Source organism: Enoplosus armatus, chromosome 11, assembly GCF_043641665.1.
Source record: "Enoplosus armatus isolate fEnoArm2 chromosome 11, fEnoArm2.hap1, whole genome shotgun sequence".
Classification (NCBI taxonomy): Eukaryota; Metazoa; Chordata; class Actinopteri; order Centrarchiformes; family Enoplosidae; genus Enoplosus; species Enoplosus armatus.
The window spans coordinates 17,148,228-17,168,553 of record NC_092190.1 but is presented as its reverse complement, the minus strand read 5'-3'; the positions used below and the strand labels follow the sequence as shown (position 1 = coordinate 17,168,553).

The window sequence follows — 20,326 nt, the reverse complement described above, 5'->3', positions numbered from 1 at the left end:
AAAGGTTACTAAATTAGTAGTATTGGTAAGGTACTCAATTGCTTTATCGTTGGCTTGTGTTCATAGTCTTTATATGGCTCAGTCTATGACTACATAAACCTTAAAGTCACAACTAATTTCGATTGTCAGGAGTTCAGTTTAGCGTTAGCTAGCTAGGTTAGCTAACGTCAGTTACAGTGACTTAGCATAGCTGCTCCTCCTGTACCAGTCAGAGAAGAGTCAGATTTTTAATGTCTGGTTAGTTTGAGAGTTTCTTTTCCTTGTCTTTTTGAATATAGCCAATTCAGCGGTGATGGTAATGGTGAGGAAAGCCTCCAGAAATGTTGGGAAGTACACATTGACACACAAATCTCAGCAATACAAGAGGACTCATCATCGGCCCAGTCCGGCCAGAACCATCATGACCCGCAGCCAGTCTAACACCAGCGGCAGCTTCTTTCACTGTCTCCCGTCAGAGGTGTTTCACATGATCCTGGATAAACTGTCTGGTAGGTGTAACTGGCTGGGCCTTGTAACATAACCTATGAACTACATGCCCTTCGGAGTGTGATTGAAACCGCAATTAAATTAAATTAAGTTGTATTTAAATACATTTCCCCCAAACTTGCCAGATGAAAAGTAGCTGAGAAAGCAAGTGAGCCAGTTCACAAGCTGGATGTCAATTGGCAAGAGTGGTGTGACATCTTCTACATGCAGTATGACTGATAAATACATACATAGACTTGTCTGAGAAAAGAAACTGTGTGTTAATCACAGCGACAGCAACAACCAAAGCTATGTCATCCCATGTCTTTAGTTATAGTCACAGCTTCTGTCAGCCTCTGCAGAGGTAAGTCAGAGAGATAGGTTCAAGCTGCAGCTGCAACTATACAGACCTGCATCTGAGCTGGCCACAGCTGAAAGTGAGCCCACTCACCCTGTGGTGAACCAGTGGCGGTCCTTCATAATACATAATATACTATAATACTATATCATAAGACAGCTCAGTCTTTCTCTAATAGGTTCATTTAATCACATGCAGTATTTTATGCATGTAAATGTGTGTGTTTGGCAGTGCTGGAGATCAGTGTGTTCAGTATGGTGTCCAAGGAAATCACTAGATGCGTTGTGGACTACATCTCCACCGTGACCTGGAAGAATAAAACGATCATCCAAAGCTTTCACCGCTCCACCTGCCTTGAACAGAAATCCACTATTGGACACTACAGAGACTTGGGTAAGTGGCTTTTTATATTTTGCTGAATGTTTCATTTTTTGTAGCTTTTCTCAGTACTGTATGTAGCAAATTTATAATTCACAATCTGTTGATCTGTGGCAGGCATATTGCTGATACCCTCTCCCAGCATTTGAATGACCACCACACACTACTAGGGACAAGCTACAATGTGAAGTGAAGGGATAGTAAAGACCATATTTATTTTTCTCTTTTTAATTTGATAATGCACTTTTGTGTTCAATGTCTCAGGTTTGTTGTTCAAGAGATGTACCCTGTTACTACCAACAAAGGACAGGTTAAAGTTTATCTTTAGCAAGTTTTCAGAGGTAAGAAAGGAGAGGTGAGATGACAAGCAAGAACAGAATATTGTAATATTATTGTAATAATTTTGAATGTTTTAAAGTCAGAATAATCCTGTTAATAAGAATAATCAAGTTAACTATGGAATAGAATATAACAGTTTGGATAGAAAGAAGAACATAGGGATGAATATATTAGAATACTATTAGTATATATATATATGTATATATATATATATATATATATATATATATATATATATATATATATATATATATGTACATATTTCCATCAGATATTTACAGACTATAACTTCCAACTGGTCAGTAGGACAAAGAGTACCTTTTTTGCTTCACATCATCTTTTTAAATACTTTTTTTCATCAGCAATTCTTCATTTTGAAAATGTCTTCCTTTGTCTTCTCTCATTTTAGTTTTAAGATTTAATTTTATCACTGGGCTAAATTATTCATCTTATCTGATGGATTAGACTGTCTTTAAGACTAGTCAAGAAAAAGCTAGATGGTTTACATTCTGTAATTTACCTCATTACCTTACATCTTTAGGAATATTGCACATGCGTATATTGCAATGCTGTTGCTGAAACTCTATACTGTATTATTCAACCCTAATATCTATTGACCATAACCTATGCTAATGAGGAGCAAAATAAGTTGCCCCACTTATCTGTTTCAGATTCCCTGCTTCATGTTGGAGAAGTGTTCAGCACCAGACTGCATTGCCTTCTCCAGCTATGGTGTCTTCCTCCAGGTGAGGGCCTTATATAAAGACAGAAAATTGTATGATAAACTGAAACTTGGAAGTAATTAAAGGAAATCACAAATAAGGGTGGATAAACACAACATGGCTACTTAAAGAATCAGATCCTAAGCTTTAAGAGATTCACCTCTACACTTACAGCCCAGTAAAGTGACATGCTAAAGTACATCACTGGGCACTGATAAAGACACAGCACAAATGTGCCCTTTTTTACTATTGCAAAGACTTTTCAATGAAACTGGGAAGTTTTGTCTTGCATTTGCGAACTCCCGTTATATCTGAAAATGTTTAGGTATGTTCTGTCGAATACTTTACAGACACTGTTTGCAGGGTGGGATGAGCTGGAGTGCCACAGAGTGTTCAACTTCCTGTGCGACTTCACAAATCTGCTGCAAAAAACTGAGGCAATTATCACTGGAAAACCAGGTGTGTGTTGTAGTGAAGATGTTGCTGAATATAGAACAGACCAGAGTAGACATGTAATATGGAGAACAGTCCATCATTCTTTCTATTAAAGTTATTATGTGTGGAATTTGGACATTAAACAAATCCTGCATTGCATTTAAGCTGTTTATCTCAGTTTCCCTGGGTCAGATCTATGGCTGTGGGTGCAGCAGCATGCTCTGAGATATTTTAAATCTGAATGATTCAAAAACCACAGCTGAGAGGAGAGTGAAGCAATAGCATTGCAGAGGGGTAAAGTGGGAGTGACTGGTCTTTTACTGTTGAGTCTTGTGAAAGTCTTAAAAGGCATGATGTAAAAAACGTGTTTCTTTACTTGTTGGTTGGTCTACAGGGGTGAGATGTTACCAGGAGCTTCAGCTCCGTCTGTTCTGCCGTCAGGTTTTGTTGGACCCATGGCCGAACCAGCCGGAGTGTCAGTTCTGGCTAACGCAACTCCTGAAGCCTTGGCCCATGGTCAGCCAGGCACACTTACTATTCATCTTCTATGGGCCTCTGTTGCCTGAGGGTAACACAACTTTTATACTTACAGTTAATGAAAACAATTAGTTAGTGGGCTTTGTGTTTATTTGATTTTATGATTGAAACGTTTTTTCGATTTGTTTACACTGCCACTTAGTGGCCACTTAATTGGCCAATTTTGTCCTGAAATGATTTGTTTTCTGCACTGTTTCACCAGTGAAACAATGACTGCTACCTCTTAGCTGGGGTTGATAATTAATGTTTTGACTGATGTTGTAATTTGATTGAAATATACCATTTTGAACAGGCACAAGTGTTCAGTAGTTAAAAGCTAAGTACAGAAATCAGTTGTATTGTAAACCACCTATAGTGTCGTATTCTGGTGGAGGAGGCCTGGCTAGCTTACATTTGTATTTGAAAACTTGGCTTTCCTCCTATTTAGTCTGTTGTTTTTTTTCATTGTGATGCGGTATAGTATGACACGGTTAGTAAGTGAGGCGCTCTCCCCCATGCAGGCATCCTCGGTTGGCAGGATCTGGTGGAGAGGGGGCTGCCTCACAGTGCTCTGTGGGACCTGGCCAGAGCCATCCTCCTGCTTTTCAGCAAACAAGAAGTCAAAGACAAGACCACCAATTCGATGGTGGCAATCTTGGAGGAGCTCATTGGTATCATACTTCTGTGGTTCTCAAAAGTTTTCATGTCACACACCCCCAGATAGACACATATCAGGGTTGCGGACCCCCATGTGATAAGAATTGATAAGACTAAGACGTCGCGTATAGATGCATTTAACTGATTGTAGACTTGATTGTCCTCCTCCTCCTCCTCATCTCCAGTCATTCCTCAGCCATGGCATGTGGAGAATGTGGCTCGTCTCTTGGTGCTGTGTGGCAGCAGCCTCTGCTACACTATTCTAGCCAGCAAGGCCGTCAATGGACAACTTCTTGAGATCTCCAGACTCATCGTGTACATCATACTGGTGAGAATACTAATAATTTTATCATCAGCTGAGTAAAGGAAATTGGCTTTAGACTTAGTCTGGTATATTGAGACATTATTGGCTTTTAATTGAGAATCAGATATTGGCCAGCGTTGTCCGTCTCTGATTTGATTTGATATGATGCAGTTAGACTACATAGTTATTGATTCATGAGTCTCACTGTCTGCCTGAGTCATCTTAAACTGATCACCTATTGCTTTGTCCTGGTCATAGTGACTCATTTTGCCTTGTCTGCTCATTCCTGTTCAGGGTCAGGGGGCTGGAGCCTGACCTAGCATGCACTAGGCATTATGCAGGGACATAGGTTAGACTAGTCTCACTTCTGTTACAACAATTTCAATATACCTAACTGTCAGCTTCAAGAGCCACTTGTACTGTCCATGGTGCTGAATTTGACTAGTTTTACTGTTAAACAGCTTAAATTCACACATGTCAGTATCGGCCTTCAAAAACTGCAAAGTAAGCTGGTTGATATCATCATGGAGAGTGTATGTCTCTCTGTTAACAATGTGTGCAATTGTTTCTCTTAACTCGATTTTATTATATGCCTGAAATATCTTGACCAATTGGCCTTGCTCATTTTGACTTGTCAAGGCAGGAAAAGCAGTCTCATTAAGCCGTGCCAGTAAATCTGTGCATAGTACCGGGACCTTGGAACTGAGAAACCTATTAACTTACAATTGTTCATTTTATTAATTAAAGCTATGACAACATTTGTGCATATTTGTTCAGTTTTCTGTTTTGTTCGCTTCATCCTCAGGTGTGTGAGAAGGACGGCTATCACATGTCCTGGGCAGTGAAGTTGGTGCAGCAGATCTGCAAGGTCTTCAGAACGGCTCCTGAAAGGTTCTGCTTCATCCAACAACTGGAGAGCATGTTTTCAGAGGTCACCAAGGAGGTTTTTGAGTTTTCTGTAGCAGGTGAGGTGGGGCAGCTTTCTGGAGTGTAAATTTCATTTCATAAAGTTCTTTAGTCTTGACACTAAACATTCATCTTAAAAAAGTAGCGCTCGATAACATGAACCTATGGGGAAAATGGTTCCTTGCATCAAGTAATATAACACCATAATATTGTGATATTGCAATCATAAAAGTATGAAGAAATAATAACTACAGTATTGATGTGGTGGGAAAAGCTATAAAATCATAAAATAAAATATTAATAACAAACAAGGGAATCGCATTATGTGTTGATAGTGCATGTTGAGGGGCAGGCAGATTCAAATGGTTATCAAATGAAATATGATACATTTACAGATGTTGAGATGTACAATCATAAATGAAATATATTATGTACTCTATGGACACAGTACACATTCTGTATATAGAGAAAAAGCATTCAAGTGTATTCGAGTTATGTGCGAGCATGGTTGAATTGTAGTTGGGAAAATGATATTGCTTGCAATGTGGAGCAGCTTGTATAGAAATTCTGTGTGTTGACAGGCGGCTGTATGTGCGGGACATCTCAGACAGATGAAATTTCCCAGGAACTCCTTGTTTTTCCTTATTGAATTGAAAATACTTTCAGCTCGGGTGGATATGTTTTCGTCTCAATTTCGCCACCTAGAGCGATCCCTCATTTGTTTCCCTCCTTCCACTTTTGCACCTATTTTATCTGCACCCATGCTAATGGCCAGTAATACCTGGAGCGCCACATTCATTACATTGTTTAACTCTCCGCTAATGTGAATATATGAAAAAAGCAACCTGTTTCAAGCTCTGCTTTAGCACAAGCTTTCTCAGAATGAGTGAGTGTGTTTCCATTTAAAAAATAGTGGAGTGATTTTAGACTGCATGAGTGAAATTCCTGCCACTCAGCTCACATACATTTACATACTGCATATGTATTTGTACTCTGTAGACTGTTGGTTCTCAACCTTTTTGGTTTGTGACCCTTTAAAGCCCCACTGGAGACCACCCCCTCATCATAGGCCTGATGAGTCTGTTAGCAGTGAACAGTCCAACCAAAGAGTGATGTTCCTTTCTCAGATTGTTTCATTTTATCAGCCTTTAAACTGAAGTAGATTTGAGAAAAGCCAGAAAAAAACAGATGTCATTTTATGAAGTACAAATGCTTTTTCTCTTGTCTTTGCTACTGTATCTTGTTCATCATATTGCTAACCCTCAGACTTCTCTTGTAACTCCAGGTGGGGAATCTCTGTTTGTCCTAGTTCTCTACATATTTCACAGACTCAAATTAAAAGCGATATTAATTAATTCCATCATCTGTTCCCAGGAAACTATGAAGACAGGGAGACCTTCCAGACCCTGTGTATCCTCCTGGACTCCAGTGCTCGCTTCCATACTAAATTCCTCCACATGTTCCTCAAATAGGAAGGACAAGATGTGGAAGAAAGGAGGAGGAGTGGGAAAGAAACAAACAGCAATAGTAAGATCAAATAGGAGGTGAAGACAGACCTGAACATGGGGAGTGTTGTCATGAATTCAGTTGACAGTTCACTAAATGCTATAAACACTGCATTTGTTGGTTGAAAATAGAGTTGTGGCCAAACAGCATGGTTATTTATATACATTTTATATTTCTCTAAAAGTTTTAAAATCTTGTTATTCTTAAACATCTTGCATTTTATATAAACTGTATTTAATATTTATGTATTAACAGTAACAATATTTATTGACCCTATTATTTATTTACATTGAACCTCTATATTAATATACTTGTGATACAATGACTACATTGTTTTTGTGTGATTTATTAAACTGGTATTTTCAATTTCAATTTGTCTTCATTTACATGTCTTTATTTTGTTTGAAATTTTTAAGACAGCATTTTGTCTCTACAAACCCAGAAACACAGCATGCACTCTGCAAATAACAGGCTTTTATTATCCTCCAAGTAGTACAACATTCAGCACTGAAAGCATTTTTAAAAAAGTTCAGTTGATGAAAGTAATTAGATTAAAACGTGTCATGGAATAAAAAAGAAGCAGCTTGAAATAAAAATGTTTCTGTACACAGAAACAGCATGAAGGATATTTTCAATTTACAGTATTATTCAGACTGCATTCACATTTGTGTCAGTAATTATGTATGACATAGGTAACTAATCACTTTACAGAGTAGTCATGCAAATTTTACTATTAGCAGGATTTTTTTTATCAAAGAAACATGCCAAAGTTGTAGCACACACATGAACTACTAGGCTATTTGACATTGAAGTTTAAGGCCTACAACATTAAGTGTGTGTGATCCAGTTGCCCCATCGCGTCCATGGCCACAGGCATTTCAATCATTCATGTGTTCATTGTTTTGATAGGATCTGGCAGGAGAAAAAACAGAAATATATGTATTTTTTATGGAGTCTGGTTGAGCTTTTTTTTGACATGACTAAAGGTTTTGGCACAAAAGGAAAGAAATATAACTGATACAAAACATTAACTTTTCAAGAATTCAAAAACATACACAATGCATAAGCTTTACATTCAAATTGGACAAGGGAAGAAATAAATGAAAGGTCTACAGTATATACCACACAAGAGCCCCATTTGGATGAGATTTAATATCAACATGACTTTTCTCTGTTTTTGGGGAATGCTCTGTTGGCCTCACATGACTTAAATCCCATCCAGAGAGATAATGAGATACAATCTAGCACCACAGTGACTTTACATGTTGACATGATACAGCATGATGATACTTACTGTGCAATTTGTTCTGTGGGTATAAAAAAAAAGGGACATGTCTTAATACAGGTGGTCAACAGGATGCAGACAGCTTTTGAACATTGACATTGAAATTCTGAGCACAATTCAACATGGCCTTTTCTTTGTTTTTGGTCCAGTATGACTAACAGACACTTTACCTTGTAGCCAGTCCAACCCTTCCTGTAGGCCCTCTCCTTTGATAGCATTGCTGGCACTGAAAAAAATCAGGAGACATCCAGGAGTTAATCTCCTTGTGGCACACATTCACTTTCTCATAACTGTTCCTGGATCCTGGATGTTTAAAGCTGTTCTAGCTCTTAATCCTTCCATCTGTCCAATGAATAAACAGGGTGCAAAACACAATATGTACCATGTGCATAAAGGAGCCAAGCTATTGATTAACTACACGTTGCTTATAATGTTTAACCTGAGCTGGAAAATGACAAATAAGCAGACATTTGGAAACAGACCCAGGAAGTAGCCAACAAGCCTGGTCGCTTCACTGTCTCTGTTTAAGACTTTAAGACTCTGGAAGCACAAAATGTTGCGGATGGGGAAGTGACAGGGCTTGGCTCAGTTCAGTCAATTTAATCCAAGTGCACTTCCTTCAAGACAACCCAACACTTGCAGGAGTCCTGTAGCAAACTTCTCAACGTCTTTGGAGGTGGTAAACCTTGTGTTCCTTTGCTCAGAGACCCTTCATGAATATTTTATGATAATGTGGTCACATGAATGCCACAGCATCCTTCCTTGTGCAGGCTGTATGGAAAAATATTTTACCAGATGTGCCAGGGTTTGTCTTTGATGTTCTCCAGAGACAACATCTGTGAGACCTTGACAGAAGACATGGCGTCCCGCAGATCCATCTTGTTAGCAAAGAACAATACTGGTATCTTTTTGCTGCTGATATCTGGATAATGAGACACACATGAAGACCAGTGAACCATGAGGCAAACAATATTCTTTTCAAAAGTTTATCCAATAAGGAGTATCAGCAGAGAGTTTATAGCTTGTGTAGATATATAATATATTTAAATGTGATAACGTTCAATCAAAAATTAGCCATTCATTCATTCTTAGCCTTCCATGCCACATGGTTTAACATGCCGGATTTATTTTACTGGAAAGACTAAAAATAGTATCCGTACGGTGTCTTTATTGGAAATGAGTAAAACAGAACTGCAGGTATTTTGTACCTTCGTGATTGAGAAGAGTGTCGAGCTCCTCTTTGGCAACAACCATTCTCAGTTTGTCACCGCTGTCAATGACAAATATGATGGCATGGCTTTCTCTGAGGACAAGAGAAGAAGTTGTAATTGACACAGAGTCATGTTAGAGTAACATGTGTTAATGTTTGATGAGTGGTGTGCATGTTGTGTGTTTCATACTTGTAGTAATGCTCCCACAGGTTTCTATATCTGCTCTGGCCAGACATATCAAAGACTGTAAAAGACAGGCTGCATGCAGAGAGAGAGAGAGGGGAGAGAGAGCAGCTAAGAGTGATACCGTAGTGGTGCATCAACCATTTTTAATTTCACATCTGTAAATAAACACACATTATAAATATCTTTTGAATTCTACCTTGAACTCTTGAACTTTTCAATGTTGAAGCCAATTGTTGGGACTATTTCTTGTGCCTGTGTCTGCATGCACCCACACCCACACACACACACAAACATGCACAGAGACACGCATGCACAGGCAAACACAAACACACAAAAACAAACAAGTAACGGCAAAAGTATGTCAACAAGGAAATAGCATAAGGAAAGTATGATATGGGCTTTACCTGACTAGCATGTTTCCACTCTTCTGACAATGGGCCTAAATGATTCGAATGCTGAAAACAAGCAATCAGTGAATGATTGCAGGGAAATGAAGGAGACTTTGACAGGCCCTCTCACAATACTAATCCAAAACTATCATGGTATAGGAAGTTTGTGTACTCTACATAGAGTACAAAAAGGCCTCTCAATTCCACAATAATCTTTTATAACAAAGTCTCAAAATGCATTCACAATAAGGCCCAGTTTCATGCACTTACATTAGCCGGCTTGAGTTGGTTGATGATGGTGGTTTTGCCGCTGTTGTCCAGTCCCAAACACAAAACGTTGACCTCTTTCTTCCTCAGGCCAAGCCAGCCCGACAGTTTATCCAGCAGCCCCATTAGACTTGATTGACGCTACACCATTTAAATTTTAACGCATCACCCCATAGATAGTTTGACTGCTGGATATTAAACACACTTAATTTGCAAATTCTCATGGAACAGTAGTGGCTAACATAGCCGTGGGTAGTGTGCTCCTGGCATTTGCTGTGAATAGTGCCGCAAGCTGAGATGCCGCCTGAGCATCCCAGCTTGTGACAGGTAATCCTATTAGGCTGAATTAAGCTCTGTGAGCTACCCGGTGACCTGAGCTTTCCAGGCCCCCCCACTTTACTTTACCATACCTTACTGTTACCTTACCTTAACTCAATCTGTTGTGTCAGTCTGTGTGTGTCACATAGATTTATAGTAATTCAAGCAATCTGTGTTGTTGTTGTAAATCTACAATAAATCATAAATAACAGACACACAGACACATGCACACACGTCACAGCAAAATAGGAGCTCATAAATGTCTTAAAATTTGGTCACCATGAACTCTAAACTATTATAAGCATTGGAAATTTAACTATAATGGGGAAATATGGGTTTTGAAGACAAACTCTTAGCACACGGCAGGTCTGGAGCTGGTCAGCGGTCCAACAGCTCCATCTTTTGGTTATCAGTTATGTGTACGACTTCATGAGAGTTGCTATGCTGAAGAGGAGGTAAAAGTGTGGTATATTTGACAATAATTTACATTAAAAACAAATGAAAGAGATGGGGACTAACTCAGTGAGACGTGACTTTGTTAAATAAAGTCACATCCACTGAAGGGACTGCCCCTTGCAAGGTTTCTTCAATGAGGTGAGGCAAGACTGGTTTTCCACAATTATAGCACAGAAAACAATTTCACAACCTGAAAGATATAGGATGGCATTTCTTCCTGTGAATCAATTCTGGTTTTCGTTCTCTTTGCTTGCCCAAGTTAAAAAATCAAAACCAAATGAAATGAGCAGCCGACCACCAGAACTGTTCATCTTTATTTGCAAATAAATATTCGCTGTAACTGCCTCTTACAGTGTGCAAGATCTACAACATCTCTTTGGAAATTATAGAAAAATAAAATACAAGAATTATAAGTATACTTGTACTTTGTACAAAATAACGTTCTAACATTGCTCAGCAGTAGAACATGCTAAACAAACAGCATCTGATATTCTCCATATTCTGTAGAGGGGTGGTGACTGTGAGCGAGTGTGTGTGTGTGTGTGTGTGTTTGCATGTGTGCGTGCATATGTGCGTGCACCTTTCCTACTCCCGGAGGCCTGGATGCATGACTACGCTGTGACCGAAAGGCACAGATCTCCAGATCCAGTTGGCCTTCGACATCAATCACTGAGCCAGTTTGTTAGAGAAAGCGCAGCTGTAGAGGGCCGTCGTTGCTCTCTTGAATATGGAATACAACTCAAACTAATGGCTGGGACCTGCGACTGCACTGAAGCTTACGGACTACTCTAAAGTGTTTCTGTCATGCATGGTTAACGGACTGTAAGGCATTATGTGTGTGTGTGTGTGTGTGTGTGTGTTTGTTACTGTTGACGTTAGAATGACACATGATGAGCTATGATGCTGCTGTTTGTGTTCGTTCCCTCTCTGCTTTCCTTAAAGTCATCTACTCTCCCTGATCACACAAAACTATGTCTACTGCCTTTACTCTCTGGTTTCCACCCACCAAGTTTAAACTACTTCTGCTGCCTCCACCTCGACTAACTAGTTATATCCTGCACCACTGCCTATTCACCACTGACTTAGAGAATGAAGAAATATGTTGATTCCAATGGCAAACATCTGACAACTTGACATCATCTACTGCAGATCCAACAATTTTTCATTTCAGACTACGTCTATGTACACTGGTTTCCCCATACTGCCACTAAATACCACAACCTTTACATGGCCACAATGTAAGAAGAGACTGGAGAAGAGTTACTTTGTGAAATCCATCCAGTGGCTTTGCACCTACGACGGATTGTTCTGCTCTGACATCTTGGATCAGCTTTGTCCCAGAAGTGCAAACCTCTGCCTGTATTAGCGTGCGTGCAGGTAAAAAAACAAAACAATAAATGTATATGAAAGGATTTCAGCTAATTCTGAAGAACCATATAAGTCCATGTTAAGTTTCCAGACAATCTTCCCCAATCTATATCTAAATTCTGTGAACATTCATATGTTAAGACAGTGGAGATTGTGTACTTTCAGGCAATGTATAACATTCACAATCCAAACAAAAATCAGGCTCGTCACACAACTGTGAGTATGCTCGTCGCTTAAAAACTGTCAGAATAGACTTGTATGGTTATTCATCTGAAGGCAACGGATTCCAGTTCTGCAGCTGAGCATGTGACAATAGAAACAGGTGGATGGTGTGGAGTGAGTCTCATGTTCATATGTCAACAAGAGTTCTCTCATTGCACTATTCTTCATTTCTCTCTGAGATACTGAGGTGACTGCATAATACGGTATTGCTGATTTGGATAAAAGTATTAAATAAATAAAACATTTTAAATAAGATCCAGATTTACTAGGGCTTTTCACATACAGGACTGCACATATATAGATATTAGGTTATGATAATAATTATCGATTAATTGTCTATACACTTTTAAACATTCAAGAAATCTCCATAGTTTGCTTCTCGCGTCTTTCTTTCAAGTATTAGCGTACCAGATTCTCTGGAGAGAGGGCAAACTAAAGCAATGCAAATAATTCCGCTGTGATAAATTATCAAACTCCAAAATAAAAAATACTGAGGATACTTTTTTTCAAAACAGAAACACTTTTCGATTGCACACCTGATAGCAGCTACATGAGCACATAACTCGGAGCGAGAAAAGAACAACAAAAAAAAAAAGAGTCAAAAGATTCAGTAGATTACGTTTGCAAATCTACATCTCTAGATATTGTTGCTCCACACACAAAGTACTGCTGCTGCAACAAGGCATTACATTCCCCTAAGTGAGGGCCTGGCCCAGTCTTTAAAGTCTATCAGGCTGTAATAGTCTGGCAGAACCAGGTATACTGGGTAAGGGGTGTATAGTAGGAAACAGTCTGTTACTACTGGATGTGAAGGAGACCAAGGGGCAGTCCGCTGTGGTAGTCTGTCCAATGACCTCCTCTATGAGGGGTTAAGACTCAGGCACAGGCTGTAGACTGTCGGTCCAGCGGTCTAGACTTCACTTCCGTCTGGTCCGTCTATCTGTCCACCCCAGGCTGTGTTAAAGGGTGTCCTCATACATGGAAACCCTTCTCCTGTTCGTGCAGTAGCTGCAGGCGGAGGGTCTGTACGCTGCTGCTGATCCGCCTCTGGTGGCCGATCAGCTCCACCCCTATACGCCTCACATCTCTAGGTCGAGAGGGTAAACACATAGACACACACAAAAACCACACAAAACGCTTTAGCTTTTACTTGTGAGGACTTTTCATCGGCTTCATTGATTGCCTAAATGTTTTCAGGGAGGTGCTTTGAGTGTTTTGGGCAAAGTTGTTATGCTGTCTGGTAAAGGCAGTGATGTTTTGATCACAAATGTGCTATCATATAAGCTTTACTTAAGTAATTAAAGGGTTATTCTAGCAACTTAGTATTACACTTACATACAGTTGGGGAGCTTGTGACAAAAAGAATGGTCGTAATTAAAGCATCAGAGGCCCCTTTAAATCACCACTGCTGCTACAAAGATAGGACTTATTTGAATTTATGTCATTTAATAATGGTTATGTTTCGGCGCTCCTACTCACTCAATACTCATCCTCGCCACAGAATCCAATGTGTTGTAGCCTGCTGCCATGAAATTGCTCTTGTACTGACTCATCTTTATGGAGTCCAGCCAGTCGCCGATGGAGATGAACATCGGGTAGTCCATTTCCTCCCCCGGAGACTCCGGTAGACTGATACAAAAAATACAAAACCCCCCCCCCAAATAATATCAGATCCTGCCAGTATTTCCAAAGTATCACAGAGGTGGACTTTTACTCTTTTACTGGCTTAAAGTTTTCAGAGTGACGCACACTTTTCGGAGTAGGAGTAAGAGCATTTTATAAACTTTCTTAACCAGGAAAGTCACCCTATCTTTGCTTGAATTTAGCAGAGATGTCCTTCCATAGCTCACTGTTTATTGTAAATACCTCTTAAGTTCTGTTCTGGTCCCAGGTCACTTCCACTCAAATTAACTTACAGTGCATTTACACTTAATGCATTTCATGATACTAGAAACTCTTCAGCACCGTACCTACCTCTGAATGTCCTCTACCAGTGGCAGCAGGCTGCTGGGGTTACGGATCAGTTTATCCAAGAAGGAAACAACATCGGTGAATTTGGGCCGATGACTCCTCTCCTTCTGCCAGCAGTGAAGCATCAGCTGGTGCAGGGCCACGGGGCAGCCCATTGGAGCAGGCAGCCGGTAGCCTTCTTCAATAGACAGAATCACCTGGAGAGACAGTTGCATGAAGGATGAAGTCTAAATTTGGAAGATGGTTGCTGTGTTAGGATATTGGTTGGAAAGTTAAAGTTAGAGACCTTTATGGTGCATCATAACCGATTTTACCAGCTTAAAAAGCCAAATTGCTGCTTCTCTATGATCTTGCAGACTGCAGCAGACCAGACAAACACAGCTGCAGATTCAGGTGATAATTCTCTGTAGTCCATCACTACGAGGGACCCGTTTCACCTTACACATTGTCATTTGATCCAGTGTTATTGTTAAAAAAAAATCGATAAAAGCAGCTTTAAGACGCATTAATAATAGCTTTGCCTGTCCAATTGTGAGCCTGCAGCAAAGAGACAGATTGCTTACTCGATCGGACACCATGAATCAGAGAAATAACTGATGAAATGAACAGAGGTCAAAACAGGAAGAATCATTACATTTAATGCTTTTTGTAAGCTTCTATTATTTCCCATAACCGCCTCCTTGGATGTTTGATTTCCTGTGTAGCACAAATCAGTATTTTATTCATGTGCCCAAACCTCATTTGTACAATCAATCAATTCCAACATGTATCGCATACAAATGTAAATTTGTTTTTCATCTGAGCTGATAGTGTGCATTTCTGTAGCCTCCATATTGTAGATCTCCATATCTGTGAGTCCATGGGAAAGTAGAGATCCATGTATCTTTGTAGGGAGCTGTGGTAAGTGGCTGACCAGGATGAGATAGTGTTTGGCTGCTTTTGTGGCTTGGCTGGCCTTTTGCCTTGGAAAGCACTTCTAAGCAATTCCCCAACAGCACAAATCCTCCCCAAACCCAGGGACCTTGGTGAATGTGTGTGTGTGGGTGTCTGTGTGTGGATGTGCACGAGTCTGTGTGTTTGGGGTTGAAGGGATTACGGTGGAGCTTTCACACTCAGCGGAGAGAGGGATGGATCTGCTTCCTCCATGGCCCCTCCAATCCCTGACCACAGCCCAAGGATCAGCGGGTTGCTCAGCCACACTGAATCCACAGCTTTAAACTCCCCCTCTACTGGACCGAAGTCCTCTGAACCTCTGACCTTTACTACTCTTTCCCTTTCCATCTCACTCATCTTTTTCATCTTACTGGTGAATCTCACCAGCATTTCTGTTCCTCCCCTGCTCTCTCTCTCTCAGAGGTGAGGCTTTTGATGTGAGAAAGCAGTGCAGGGAGCAGGTTAGAGGGCAACAATATTAACAGATATAATGGAAAATCAACACAGAATTTACTCAGTGGAGCAGGAATTGAGAAGTCAATATTGAAGTGTATAGTAGTGTTGGGGTTAGAAGACCAGGCCTGTGAGGGGGATATTTGTGGAAACAACATGAACAAGTCTCTTCCATCCTCTAAGAAGGGCCGAAGGACACCGAGGTCACATCTTCAGTAAGATTTCTGGGAGTTTACATTGTACAATGACACACATATGACACAGGTTGGATTTTTAAAGGCTGATTCTTATATTTTTTAGACTAAATATCATTAAAATTGACAGTTTATTGGTAAAAACCCCCCCCACAAAATCCACAATTACATTCCTGACAGTTTAGAAAATAATTTTTATAGATACCATAACATGTAGAGATCAAATATACATAAAATATAAATTAACAGTTAGATTTATAAATAAAATGGGAAATTGACTGGAAGTAAATAACACAAAGAACTGTCTGAGCTGCCATACACTGACCACACACGATCGGCTACTGGCTAGCTTACAGCTAACGTTTGTACAGTCAGCACATTAGCTGTTTGGGATGAATTAATACAATTTCAATGAAAATGAGAAGTCTTGCACACTGACTCGAGAGCTTTTAGATTGAGGAGGGATGTGGAGGTTACTGTTCTTTTTGTAACTCTGAAGAACATTTTCCCAACCTGATCACTTGTTACACAAATGCAAATACACAAACAACCGTTGTGATGACTACGATACTCACATCCTGATTGGACATCTCCCAGTATGGCCGCTCCCCATATGACATCACTTCCCACATTACGATGCCGTAACTCCACCCGTCACTGGCCGAGGAGAACTTCCTGTATGAGATGGCCTCAGGAGCCGTCCATCGGATGGGGATCTTACCACCCTGTTCACACACAAACACACACAGTATGAAATAAACTCACACACTCGAGAGCATCAGCACACTGAGTATCCTCCTTGGTGACATTCACTGATGTAAAAATGTGTATTGTGTACAGCATCTGGTGATTCAAGTATATCTCAGCATCTCAGCAGTCTCAACTCTCCCAAACATTACTTTCCAGCGTTGCGACTGAAGAAAGAAGCTGTTAAAGCGTGCTCAAGTGCATGCAGAGCCATTTTAAAACACTTTTCATAAATACTGCTGTCCAAGAGCTCTCCTGTTCTGAATCCTGAAACCACATTTCTGTTTATCACCACTCCTCACCTCACCTCACCTCTCCTGTCCTCACCTCACCTCACCTCTCCTGTCCTCACCTCACCTCTCCTCACCTCTCCTGTCCTCACCTCACCTCACCTCTCCTGTCCTCACCTCACCTCACCTCTCCTGTCCTCACCTCACCTCTCCTCACCTCTCCTGTCCTCACCTCACCTCTCCTCACCTCACCTGTCCTCACGTCACCTCTCCTGTCCTCACCTCACCTCTCCTCACCTGTCCTCACCTCACCTCACCTGTCCTCACCCTTCACTTCCCTTCTGTGGATTTCAATTGTCTTGTGAGGCAGAAAGCTAAACTTGGAGCCATAAACAAAGCATTTCCTTCACACAATAACATCAATACAAACCAGGAAATGGAGGTCACAGTGTGGGCTCAGACAGATTTACAGAACAGTGTTTTTTCAGCCCAAGATTTTTTGAAGTTTAGCTTTTTGCTATCTAAGGCAACTCTATCCTCCGCTGGCCTCAGGAGAGAAGGCAAAATTTCAGCAGCCTCATCAAGTAGGAGGAGAGTGATGCATCAGTTTGCTGATGTCTCAAGCTTACAGAGATAGCATCAGTCTGTAAATACAATCTTTGAATGGAAAACGTACGCGTCCCAAATTCCAAAAGACATTTCCACACTGACAGGACTTATATTCCAGGAGAATCGATGAACTTGCTTCTGAGAATAGAAATGATAAGATGCAACAACAGCAGGTGTTGGCAGAAAATCAAAGTTGAGTTCATACGAGTTCCGTCTCCAGTTTCAGCACTGGTGTGATGTTTAGATTTTAGATGCCAGAGCTTTCAGGGTTCTGAGTGTGGATGCCGGTTCATGCCTGAAATACGACTGTTTTTTTTGTTTGTTATGCTGTGATACAGGGAGGACCAGCCACAGAACAGCTGGTAGGGAGTGTCTTGTAAACTCTCAGTACATCTCTGTAAATTGAGCTGCTGTTTGTTGAGCCTCTACTCCTGTGCCTTTCATAGACCAAGACTTTCCAACTCTTGCTTCTAATGAGGCTCTCACAGCCAACAGCTAACTGCCAGTGAATATGACTGAGAACTGAGAAGAACTTGTATCCTTGTTATTACTGCTGTGGAGCTGTAATTAATAATGAAGCTGACATGTGTGTTGTTTTTTTAAATCAATGTATTGTTCTGATATCCCATCTGCATGGTGGCTTATTGTAAAACACAAAGTTACTATGGTTGGAGACACTCCATGCTGCTGCTGAGAGCTGGATAGTTTGCTGGAATAAGGAGAGACGATCGAACAAGAGCTACACTAAACACTATCGTTTACGACCAACGACATGAGGTGAGCAGATATTATATCTTTAAGGAAACCATCTCTGGCTTTAGAAGACCCCTTTCAGATGCCTTTTCCAAGAGACTAAATTAAATAACTTTCCTGTCATTAAACACAAATGCGGCCCCACATAAAAGTAATAAAAACCTCTCAAAGCAATTTCCAACAGTAAGAGGCACAAATGTTAATTCCCAGTGCTGTCACTATCTGTGCTTGTATCTGTATATTTGCAGAGCTGAAACTTGCCTCTAAGAAAAGGAGGGCAACAGTTATCTTTGGTGTCTTTGAATGCAGATACTGAACAAATTTAGCCAAATACTGCATTTGGGTTCAAGAGCCCTGAATCCCCAATGAAACGTTTTTCAAATATGCTCTGAGGAATTAGACTTGAGTCAAGATGTCCCTGTCGTGGGAAGGGTTACAAAATCTTAATATCTGACCTTTTCATTACCTATAACACAACTATTCAGTTTTTCCCATAGGACTGCATCCTTGTCAAAAACAAACAAACAAAACAAAGCATCAATGCAACTAAAATTAAAAGTCAGGTGTACCGTTGTGGTGTACGCAGCCTCCGGGTCGTCCTCCAGGACTCGGGACAAGCCGAAGTCTGACACTTTACACACCAGGTTGCTGTTGACCAGGATGTTCCGAGCTGCCAGGTCTCGGTGAACGTAGCCCATGTCTGACAGATACTTCATGCCCGAGGCGATGCCACGCAGCATGCCAACCAACTGGATGACAGTGAAGTGACCATCATGTTGCTGACGGAGAGAGCAGGATACAGAGAAAATAATGAACTGACAGAGGAGGAGGAGGAGGAGGAGAGGTAGCTCAGACACTGAGAGAGAAAAGGAGGGTCGATAAAGATGAATAGCAAAAACAAAAAGACATGATGGTATTTATGGAGCAACAGAATTCATAGTGAAATACTTCAGTGCTTTTTTATGGAACATTTGTTTGTTCAGAACTATACTGGCAGTTTATTGACAGGACAATATGCTACAATAAACAGAGACAAAGTTGACAAAGTTTAACTTGTTCTCCTCACAATTTTGAAAAATACTTTACTATGCTTGGCCCCCAGCTATGCGCAATATCCTTAACCTGCTTAACCTGACATGCAAAGGTAGTGTTGTTTTTAGGGCCTTCAGTAGATGTTATAGCTTTGTCTTTCTCTAAACCATATTTATATCAGCATTTTTGTCATGTGTTTATTTCCCACAAAAATACCACCCAAGGCAGGAAACCGACATACTCGTACTTGCGCTCTCTGATCACCTCAACACTCACCCTCAGAAACGAGTCCAGCGATCCGTTTTCCATGTACTCCACCACAATCATCACAGGCCTGCCTGCAAACACACAAACACAACACACACTCCTTATTTTCTGCAAAGATTATTTCTTTGCTATGACGGATTTATGTCCACAGATCAAAGTAATAACACCTGAGCCACTTCCATTTGCTGCATACAAACTGTGAGGTCAGTTAAAACAGTTAAAAGCTCTTAACCTAATAAGTGGATCTTTGTTTAGATGTTCTCACAAGTTTTTAAATATTGAGGTTGATATATATGTATATATATATATATATATATATATATATATGCTTTTAGGTGGTGTTTTGTGTTAAAATTCAGTATATTAAAAATTGAACATTAAAAATGACACCATTATTTGTCATTGAAACCTGTAAATGAACCCTCTTAGTAATATTATATTACTAGTTATGATTAACACTAAAACGATTTGATGATGATTTCATATGTGAACCATCCAATGATGTCCCTTAAAAATAAACTCTTTGTATAACCACCCGTGTAGAACTAAGATTATGCCCATCATATTAGATGTACATGAAGTTGAATGAGTCTTCAACAAAAATGCTAAATGTCTTTGCATTTATTATGCATGAATCTAAGCTTACGGATATTAAAGCACAGCATGGAGACTGGTCAGCATAAAGACTGCATGTAGGTCATCAAACAATTAGTTAAAGAACACTGGTCCAAAAATGATCCTCTGATAAACCACAAGATAATATTCAGAGTCATGCAGGTGACAGATTAAGCTCTGGGTAACACTGGCTAACCAAATCCCACTGTGTGTGTGTGTGTGTGTGTAACTGCC

General features: G+C 40.2%; 3 protein-coding genes across 4 annotated transcripts in view; 1 reads left to right on the top strand and 2 right to left on the bottom strand.

The window, feature by feature from the left end:
• The first annotated feature begins 292 nt into the window (after positions 1-292).
• Positions 293-6,552, top strand: LOC139292580 (F-box only protein 47-like). The gene is made up of 10 exons (XM_070914941.1): positions 293-488; positions 1,055-1,216; positions 1,466-1,542; positions 2,212-2,286; positions 2,613-2,721; positions 3,092-3,265; positions 3,735-3,884; positions 4,056-4,198; positions 4,980-5,139; positions 6,455-6,552. The coding sequence occupies exons 1-10, from the start codon at positions 293-295 to the stop codon at positions 6,550-6,552; spliced, it is 1,344 nt and encodes a 447-aa protein (XP_070771042.1).
• Positions 6,553-7,464: 912 nt separating this feature from the next.
• Positions 7,465-10,050, bottom strand: LOC139292581 (ADP-ribosylation factor-like protein 6). Its single transcript, XM_070914942.1, has 9 exons — positions 9,928-10,050; positions 9,673-9,723; positions 9,465-9,526; positions 9,272-9,340; positions 9,080-9,174; positions 8,664-8,793; positions 8,042-8,097; positions 7,881-7,893; positions 7,465-7,498 (listed from the first exon to the last, which is right to left on the bottom strand). Exons 1-9 carry the CDS (start codon positions 10,048-10,050, stop codon positions 7,465-7,467), a joined length of 633 nt encoding a protein of 210 aa, XP_070771043.1.
• A 3,210-nt stretch (positions 10,051-13,260) lies between these two features.
• epha6 (eph receptor A6) overlaps positions 13,261-20,326 on the bottom strand; it is a 147,693-nt gene continuing 140,627 nt past the window's right edge. Inside the window, exons 12-17 of one of the 2 annotated variants that reach the window (XM_070914114.1) lie at positions 19,487-19,548; positions 18,748-18,957; positions 16,415-16,564; positions 14,263-14,456; positions 13,768-13,917; positions 13,261-13,375 (exon numbers count right to left, since the gene is read on the bottom strand). In XM_070914114.1, coding sequence (XP_070770215.1) covers positions 13,261-13,375; positions 13,768-13,917; positions 14,263-14,456; positions 16,415-16,564; positions 18,748-18,957; positions 19,487-19,548 — 881 coding nt within the window. Of the gene's footprint in view, positions 13,376-13,767; positions 13,918-14,262; positions 14,457-16,414; positions 16,579-18,743; positions 18,958-19,486; positions 19,549-20,326 lie in introns of both variants that reach the window. The other variant, XM_070914115.1, reaches the window with a different exon arrangement.

Excerpts from the sequence above, each read along its gene's own strand:
- LOC139292580 (XM_070914941.1), top strand. The coding sequence starts at position 293 with ATGGTAATGGTGAGGAAAGCCTCCAGAAATGTTGGGAAGTACACATTG. Across the intron at positions 489-1,054 it reads GATCCTGGATAAACTGTCTG|TGCTGGAGATCAGTGTGTTC; the intron begins GTAGGTGTAACT and ends TGTGTTTGGCAG. Across the intron at positions 5,140-6,454 it reads TTTTGAGTTTTCTGTAGCAG|GAAACTATGAAGACAGGGAG; the intron begins GTGAGGTGGGGC and ends ATCTGTTCCCAG.
- LOC139292581 (XM_070914942.1), bottom strand. The coding sequence starts at position 10,050 with ATGGGGCTGCTGGATAAACTGTCGGGCTGGCTTGGCCTGAGGAAGAAA. Across the intron at positions 9,175-9,271 it reads CTGTGGGAGCATTACTACAA|AGAAAGCCATGCCATCATAT; the intron begins GTATGAAACACA and ends TCTTGTCCTCAG. Across the intron at positions 8,098-8,663 it reads GACAAACCCTGGCACATCTG|TGCCAGCAATGCTATCAAAG; the intron begins GTAAAATATTTT and ends GATTTTTTTCAG.